Here is an 8746-nt window from a genome sequence, read left to right on the forward strand (position 1 = left end):
ATGTCAGAGAGCCCCTCCCTGTCCCCTGCCCCCGTGACACCCACCCGCTGTGCCGTGGGGGCCGGATCCTGGGGACAGAGCGGGAGCCCCAGTCCTGCACACTGCTGCCACGGTCCTCTCGGTCCTGCCCTCCTCTTGCTGCACAAGGTCACGCTGATGTTTTATTCATCCCCCACAATCCACTATATTCCTTAATTGCAGCCACACGCACTTTGCAAGCGTAAATAATTGCCTTGGAGGCTTATTCCTGACTTTGGCCTGCTAACGAGCACCGCAGCCCTCCCAGGGGGCTCGGGGGTGTCTGACCCTTCCCTGGGCCACCAGGACCCCCAGAGCCTGGAGGGTTAGCACCCAAATCTGAGTGCAAACTGCCTTGAGCTCTTCCTGGGGGAAAAAAATTCGCACCTCAGCCCAAGGTTAAAAGATTAACAATCCACTCCACTGTCCTCCTCCTCCGCTCCTGCCTGTCAGCTCAGGCAGGCACAGGAGCAGCCCCCTCATCCCCTGACCACGGACACCCACGGTCACCACGACCTTACCTGCGTCCCTGTCATGTCTTGCTGCCTCCAAACGGAGCCACTGGGAGAGGCTGGTGGTGACAAAGGATGAGCTTGGTGCTATGAGGCTCCATCCCACATCTCCTGTACCCAAAGGTGCATCTCCTGGCCCGTCCCTGATGTCCTTTTTCCTGGAAAACCCTCCTGGCTGTCAGTGGAGGTGCTGCCCTCACATGGACCAGCCTTCAGCACCCAGACCCAGCCAGGGAACCACTCTGGCCTTAATTAAAGGTCTTTAATCACCAGGCAGCTGATGGATGAGCATCAAGCACCATTACATCTCCAAACTGGGGGCTCGTGGATTCAAGACGTGTTGGAGCTGGCCGGGGGCTCTAGGAAGACCTTGAGGCTTGAGCCAGGGGGGAAAAGTCCTAAACCTCCTTCAGAAAGCAGTCTGTGCCACAGGGACAGTTCACACCTTTATTGCTCTAGCTGGAGGGTTTTTCCCCACTCCTCTCCCCGACATCTCTTCTTCTTTCCTGGGGACACCATGCCCTCAAGCCAGGATGGATGGTCCATGTGTCACAGAGTGGTGGGACACAGTGGCATCCCACCGGCATCTGGACACCCTGCAACCTCCCTCTGTGTCCTCCCACTGTGTGCACTTAGGTGAGGAAGAATGTGTTTGGGTTAAAACCTGGCCCTTTCCCACCCCTGGCCCACAGGACAGCCCCGTGTCCGCAGGGCAATGTCCCTCCTGCCCCCAAATCATCCAAGTCCAGGTTTCCCCCAGGGAAGGGCAAGCTGCCCCAGTCAGACCAGTCTCCCTTTCCAGTCTGTTCCCAGTGGGCTCCCAGCAAAGGGCAGGTATTCACACAAGGAACTGCTTGAATTCACCAGGGTCTTCTCAAGCAAACCCGCCTGTTGCCTGGCTCCACGGGATGTTCAAGGGAGCCCAGTGCCAGGAAACAGGGAGCCAGGGTGCAGGCACTGGTGCTGCCTCGTCACCCTCCTTCCCCACCCCAGCTGCCCGATGTGGCCGTCACAGCATCCCGTCTTACATCTCCCTCCAGCCCCATCGCCGGGCGCCATCAGCAGAACTGCAGGAGAAGCAGAGCCCAGGGTGGGCAGTGAGCCCTCACCCAGCCCTCCTGGCACCATTTCAGGGGGCTCTGCCACCTCCCAGGGCCAGGAAGGCTTGGGGTGCCTGGAGACCCCCCAGCTGGGCACAGACCTTCCAGCGGTTCCCGCATTCATTGCACAGCACGAATGTCGTCATGGGCTCGTCGGCGCTGCGCGTCTGCACCTGGGATGGAGCAGGCGGCCGGATCAGCAGAGACCCCCCCAGCATCCCCCAAACTGGGCTCTGCTGGGGATAGGGGGAAGCCTCAGGGGGTTTTTGGGGGGCTGACCTGGTTGTACGTGCAGTTCTTCTTCTTGCACTTGCCGCACTGGAAGAGGTCGGTGACGGTGCCACCCGTCTTGGCCATCTGGTGCTCCCGGATGGCCTCCTGGGTCATGGCGTTCCTCAGCTCCTTCAGCTCGTCGCTGGCCATCTCCTGCCACCAGCACCGGCGCGGCAGGGTCAGCTGTGGTCCAAGCCGGCACAGGGTGCAAGCCACCGTGGTCCATCCCCCTCCCCATCCTCTCCAGAACCAGGACTGATCCTGTTCTCTGGGCTTGCTGGAGAGCTGAGGCTCATCCAGATGAAAAAATCACCCCATCCTCAAATCAAAATTGCTGCCTGCAGGGACCTGGCTCCCTGCAGATGGAGCTGGGCTCACAGGAGCCTGATTTGGGGACTTGGGTTGAGGAGGAGGAGGAGGAATGGGGACCCTCAAGCCTGACTCCTGCCAGTATGATATCCCACACCCAGCTCCATGATGGGCTCTGGGGGGAGCAAACAGTGTCTCCTGCTTTGTCCCTGTGCCTGATGCTCCCCGTGGCCCAGCCAGCCCCAGGGTGGGACGGGGAGATACTGGGACAAGCCCAGCGTGGACACCACCAAGCCAAGACCCAGCCAGCCCTTGGGCACCAACACAGCCTCCAAGAGCAGAGGATGGGGGAGGTCTCATGGACACGGTCCTCGTGCCCCCCACCACGCTGCCCACCTCGGCGGTCATGCGGGCGATGAGGCTGGGCAGGATGGCCCCGCACAGCACGTTCCTCCGCAGACTGGGGTTCTTGGGGTCCTTCAGGTTGCTGATCCTGCTCCTCACGCGGTTGCGATACTTCATGTCCGTGCTCTTCAGTTCCTGGAAGATATGTGGGGTCTGTCAAGGAATCAAAGGGGCAAGGTGGGGGGATGGCAGCACTGTGGGCACCCGCTGCTGCTCCGGGCTCGGTGGTCACCAGGGCCAGTGGCCATGTACATATGGAGGTGGCCGATCTCGACAGGGCTTTGCTCCCTTGGGGACCACGTGTAGGGGAGTCTCTCCCTCCTCAGGTTCCGTAGGATGAAGCACAGCTTGAGATATGGGGAGGAAAACAATTTTTTGCATTCTCCTGCTGCGACACCCAAAGGCTGTCATGGCACAGGGACTGTCACCAAGCCACATTCAAGGCACAAAGGACTTGGCCCGCTCTCTTCCTCCCAGGCTGGCCCTGAAACTGCTGGCTGCCTGCAGGGATGCGGGCAGACAGGCTGAGGTGGCAGCTTTGGGGTCCCATGAGGCCCCAGGCACACACGGCCACAGTTTGAGATGCACCAAAAATTCAACTGTACCCAGGAGGAGGAACCACCTTGGGGCTGGTGCCAGTCTCGGGGGGCTGCCAGGAGACCCCGAGCCTTGAGCTGGGGGTGAACAGAAGTGGCTCCTTCCCTGCCAGCATGGCACAGCCCAGGCACTGCGATGGAGCTGGGCTAGGAAAAGACACAGGCACTCACAGCAGGGTCAAAAAAGATACCTTGGCTGGGTTTGGGTTTTATTTCCCCAGGGATGAAGGCAGGTCCCTGAGCAAGGGGTTTGAGGGGGACACACAGACCCCCGGAATAAAGCAGATGCCCAAGGGATGCTCTGCTCAGCATCAGCATCAGCATCGGCCTCTAACTGAGCTCTGGGCTCCCTCTGCAGGCAACGGGGACAGTAGAGCCCGTCACCCTCTGTCCTCGTCCCGGTCACCCTTTGTCCTTGTCCTCACCACCAGTTTTAAACCCACGTGTGTGTCCCCGAGCAGATGGAGCCTGGGGACCCGCAGCCCCCCCAAAGGATATGGTCTTCAATCTCTGATGCCATCTTCTCGCAGTTGACACCGAATTCCTTGTAGTCATCTAAAGGGCAGAGAGGTCAGGGGGTGACTTTCAGGAGTGAAACCAGCCATGTCTCACCATGCACCAAGAAACCCCCCAAAAAAAATCTCACCTCTTCCCCTCAATTTGTCCCAGGCACCTGATCTCTAAAAAACCTAATTTTATCCATCTTGAACCTTACAAAAACCCCATCCCCACATCTTATCAGAGACCCCACCAACCTCCTTTTCTTTCATTTTGGGGCTGAACACTGAGCTGTGAACTACAGCTCCAGTTTATTTTGGAAGTCCAGGGTGAGTTTTCTGTCACAGGGCTGGGGGTGCCCCAGGACACAGAGCCTTGCTTGTTATTGTAGGGTTGCTTCTATTAGGGCTATCCCATAGGAAAAACAACCCCGTTGGGGCTCCAGCGCCCCCCCAGACTCACTCACCATCCATGCGGAGGGCGGCTGTCAGCATCTCGATGCACTTGTCCCGCACCGAGTCCCCCGTGAGATAGCAGGGGGCCAGGAGGCAGGGGCTGGGCGAGAAGGTGGGGGTGGTGGGGGTCCGCGGTGTCTCCGGTTTGGCCTTGTTGCTGTTGGCTCTGCAGGGGCACACAGGGAGGACGGGTGGGTCCCAGGGTCCTGGCACAGCCCCGAGGGACCTGCTGGGGGTCCCATGGCAGTGGGATGGGTCTCTCTTTACCTTTCCTCTTTGCTGTCGCTGGAGTTTCTCCGGGAGCTGGTGGGAGCTGAGGAGGGGCTGGTGCCCGCAGAGGCTCTCCTGGGGGTGGCATGAGGGGGACAGCGGGGGTGACACAGAGATGGGGCAGGTAGGACAGGGGGCAGGGGCTGAGGGCAGGATCTCAGGCACCAGCACATCAATGGGAGTGCTGAGAAGGCAACAGGAATCTCCCTGGGGCAGAGGATTTGCTCCTGATGGGGAATGTCGAAGTGCACGTGGCAGGATCAGGGCTCCCAGCCATCTCTACCCACCCCAGCCGTGGGTCCCATGGTCCGAGCATCCCCAAAGGGATCCCCAAAGCATCCCCAGACTGCCCAGGGACTCCCCCTCCTTACCTCTCCCCTGATGGTTTCTTCTGTGGGGAGGAAGAGGAGGAGACGGCTAAGGTGGTGGAGGACTTCGAGTCAGCAGAGTCTCTCCTGGCAGGATGAGCCTTGTGTCAGCCCTCCCCAGCGAGGGGCTGGGGTCCCACCTCTCCCATCCCCACCCATCCCCAGCACTCACCTCTCTTTCTTGCCATCCAGAGGTGACTTCTTCAAGTACGCAGCGAGGCTCCGGCTGTCACTGGACTCTCTTCACCGCAGAAGCCCAAAGGAAGGGAGAGATGCTCTCAGTGAGCCTGGCCCCAGCATCCCCCGCTGTGCCCATCTGCACACCCCATCCTCGGCCAAGTCACCCCAAAGCCTCACCAGCCCCCAGACTGCCAGCAAAGCCTCCCCCAGGCTGGCAGTGCCCAGCAGAGCCCGGCAGAGCCTGGCGCGAGGGTCGCTGTGCCCTTCGGCAGGTACCTCTCTGGGATGGAGTCAGGAGGGTGGCCCCGGGGGCTGGTGACACGAGAGCCAGACTTGCTGGGCTTCCTAGGGACATAGAGAGAGAGTGGGGCAGGGTCAGACGAGCACTGTCCAAACAGGCTTTCCCCAGGAAATAAATAGCCCTAGAAAAGGGAAAAGAAAAAAAAAGCGCCATTTCTCCCTTCTCTGAAAGCTGCCCTAGTGCTGTCCTGGCTGCAGGCAGCTGCCCTTTGGTTCTCCAGCGGTGCTGTCGGCACCCATGGACAGAGAGAGATGGATAAACCAAATCACTAATAAGGGGCAAGCAGAGGGTGGGCTCATATCAGCTCCACCGATGCCTTGGCCACACAATTGGTGCACCCCAACAGCGGGCAGGAGCCCCCACCTCTCCTTGTGCTTCTCCCTGTGTTTCTCCGCCGAGCTCTTGGGGTGCTTCACCCCTTCATTGGGGCAGTTGGGAAAATCCAGTCCCTTCTCCTTCTTCTCCTTCTGCCCATCCATATCCTTCTCCTTCTTCCCATCCACATCCTTCTCCTTTTTTGGGGTGGTGGACTCTGGGGGACAGATTTGGATGTCACAGACATGGCCCAAACCACTGCAGGGCACGTGAGGAGCTGCACCCTGGAGTGGGGGGATGGCTGGGGGGGATGCTCAGCCCTTGGCGGGGACACAAACTGATTTACACTCTACTCCATCCCAGACCAAAAACGAGCCCTTGGAAAATCCAACAAGTCCGTGCACCACCGGGCAACGGCAGCTGCGACACACAGGGCCTGCCCGTCCCAGCTCAGCACTGATCCCACCCAGAGAGCATCAGGGATTTGGGGTGCCAGGAGAGCCTGCGGAGGGTTGGGGCTCAGGAGGGCTCCTGCCTCTCCCCAGCATCGCTCACCCAGCAGCCGCTTCCAGTTCTTGATGAGGATTTTGGCCGATGTCACCACCTCTTCATCCGCGCAGTGTTTCCGCACCGAGTTGACAGCCACCCCGATCCGTGTGGTCTGGGGACACATGGCAGGGATGTGGCCTTACGGAGGTGCCAGCTGGCATAGGGAGGGGACAGGACGAGCCAGCCCATGGGGTGTCCCCCCACCAGCTGTCCCCCACCCAGACCGCCTCACCTGGAGCAGCTGGATGGTCATGGTGTAGCCGGTGAGGGACTTGAGCAGATCCAGTGCCCCTTCCTAGAGTGGGGAGAGGCCATGGGGGCCCTTGAGGAGTTGAGGAGCCAGAGAGAAACGGGGGGCTGTGCCAAGGCAGCCCATGTACCCCCTTTCCTCTTGCTGGCACCAGGCAGTGCAGGGGAAGGCACCCCAAGGGGACACAAAGCAGCCCTGGGCCGGTCCCCGGGGAACACCTGACGCTCCGCAGCGATGCGCTCATAGAAAAATCCCAAACCCAAATCCTGCCAGATCGTCCCACCATGGGGTCACGTCTCCCAGCTGGGAAGCAAGAGCTTCCCCTTAAAAGGGGAAAACCCCTCAGTAACGAAACCGTGGGGAGCTGAGGACAGCTGAGGGACACTTGAGTGTCCCCACACAGGGGTGCGAGGGGCCGTGGGACACACACCCCGGGCTTTCAGCCTGACCCCCAGACACACGGTGGCTGCAGGGCTAAACATAGCCCCGGCACGGTGCCCTCCTCCTTATCCTCCTCCTCTGTGGTATTTTTAGAGGCCCAGGAGCAGACCCCAGCTCACAGGTATAATCCTCCCACGAGAGGGGACAGCGCCGTGCCAGGCTGGACCCCCTCATCCCACCATGAGGAGCTGGATCGGGTCCTGCCAATACGATGGGTGCAGGGGACATCCCCCCACTGCAGCCAGACCCTGCCTTGTCCCCCTCCCCGAAGCACAAGCACGGGGGTGCGGGGCAGGAGGGGTGAGCAGGATCAGTCCCTTGACCCCGGGGTAAATCCCGGTGGGGAGCAGAACCCGTGTAGCTCTCGGGGGGTCTGATTCAGTTCAAAGCACTGTCATCCCAAATAAACCCCCAGATCTGGGGGCATGAAAGTGCTGCTCCCCCCCCCCGACTTGGGAGCCTGCACCTTGTTGGGGCAAAGGCCGGTGGAAATGGTCAAATATTAACTTTAAGGGCTGGGCTCAGCTCTGCTCGCCCATGCGTAACCGGATCACCGGGATCCCCGGATGGATCCTCGCCTGGTGCAAAGGGTGGCAGGGCCAGATCCTGGCTCCCCCCTGGCACGCCATCACCAAAGCCACCCGGGAGCCACCGCTCGGGCCCTTCCCCTCCTTTCGCACGCTTGCACACGCTCGTGCAACAGGGGTTGGGGCTGGGGGGGTGGGTTGTGCCCTCCCAGCCTGGTCCCCAACAAGGAGTTTTCCCTTGCACGGGGCTGAGCCCGCAGCACCAGCGCCGGCCCCGATCGGGTGTTGGTGGCCGGGCTGGTGGCCAAGCACCTGTCGCCCCCGTTTGCCCACAGTCCTGCGCTGCTGAGGGGTGCCCAGAGCTGCCACCCCTGGGACAGACTCCCCCCACTTGCCCCAAATCCCAACAGCCAGGAGCAATGGGGTGCAGGACCGCCCCGAATTGGAAGCAAAATAAAGTACCCTTGGGTGCTGGCCCCGACCTCACGAGGCTGGGCTGGGGCGGCGCAGGCAGCACCCCGGGGTGCTGGTGGCACTTGTGGGTGCTCAGCACCCCCTGAACCTGCTCAGCCCCTCCAGAACCACAAGCAACAGGAAAGGGGTGCAAAGAACACCCCCCCCCCTTTTCCCTCCCTCCCCTGTCCCGAGCCACGCTGCGAGATCCAAACACGCAAGCACACGCATGTAAATATGGACACGCATGTAAAAAAGCACGCGTGTGCAAATTTGCACACCCGCTCTGAGGGGCTCAGCCGCCTTACCGTGCTCTTCCTGGCCACCATCTTATCCAATTTCTTGGCAATGCGGACCAGCTCCTCAGCGGGCCCCATGCCGGCGGCTCGCGGCTTGCCGGGCTTCGGCGGCCGCTGGAGCACAACCGAGGCGGCAGCAGGCAGAGCTCGGCGCTGCCGGCATGGGGGGGCGGGCAGGGGCGGGCGGGCAGCCGGGTGCGAAGCAGCGGCCGGGCTGGGAAGGAGCAGAGAGGAGGGAAAAAAGGGGGAAAAGAAAGGGAAGGGAGAGAAAGCAGAAAGGAGGTGGGGCTGTCCCGGCCAGTTATAAACTCTTGCCAGGCAGGCAAAATAGCACGGGGGAGGGCTAAATATAGCCGAGAGCGCCGGGCAGGGCCACGATTGCAGGAGCTGGGGGGAGGCGCACGTTGGGGTGCACCGGGACGCGCGTCCGTCCCCGCCAGAGGGGAGCCCGGGGGTGCCGAGGCGGCTGCCAGTGCCGGGGCTGGAGCCCGGTGCTGGCAGGGAGAGGGCCCAGGCTGTGGTTCTGCCGCCGGGATGGCTCAGCCGGGGCTTCCCGAGGGGCAGGGGGGCAAACGCTGCAGGCCCGGGGGTTGTTCTTTCCAAACCCGGCGTCTTGCGGCGGCGACT

At 61.4% G+C, this 8746-nt stretch overlaps 1 protein-coding gene across 2 annotated transcripts; it reads right to left on the reverse strand.

Moving 5' to 3' along the window:
* Window positions 1–963: 963 nt before the first annotated feature.
* TCEA3 (transcription elongation factor A3) lies at window positions 964–8419 on the reverse strand. 2 transcript variants are annotated; one of them, XM_074925971.1, is made up of 14 exons: window positions 8129–8418; window positions 6382–6444; window positions 6156–6261; window positions 5649–5817; window positions 5261–5329; window positions 4977–5045; window positions 4808–4891; window positions 4434–4511; window positions 4178–4332; window positions 3707–3768; window positions 2609–2758; window positions 1910–2056; window positions 1732–1803; window positions 964–1597 (listed from the first exon to the last, which is right to left on the reverse strand). In XM_074925971.1, exons 1-14 carry the CDS (start codon window positions 8195–8197, stop codon window positions 1589–1591), a joined length of 1302 nt encoding a protein of 433 aa, XP_074782072.1. In that variant the 5' UTR covers window positions 8198–8418; the 3' UTR covers window positions 964–1588. The 2 variants fall into 2 exon arrangements, with proteins under 2 accessions (XP_074782072.1, XP_074782074.1); XM_074925973.1 differs by lacking the exon at window positions 6382–6444 and having other exon boundaries at window positions 8129–8419.
* Window positions 8420–8746: the final 327 nt, after the last annotated feature.

Source organism: Athene noctua, chromosome 24, assembly GCF_965140245.1.
Source record: "Athene noctua chromosome 24, bAthNoc1.hap1.1, whole genome shotgun sequence".
Taxonomy (NCBI): Eukaryota; Metazoa; Chordata; class Aves; order Strigiformes; family Strigidae; genus Athene; species Athene noctua.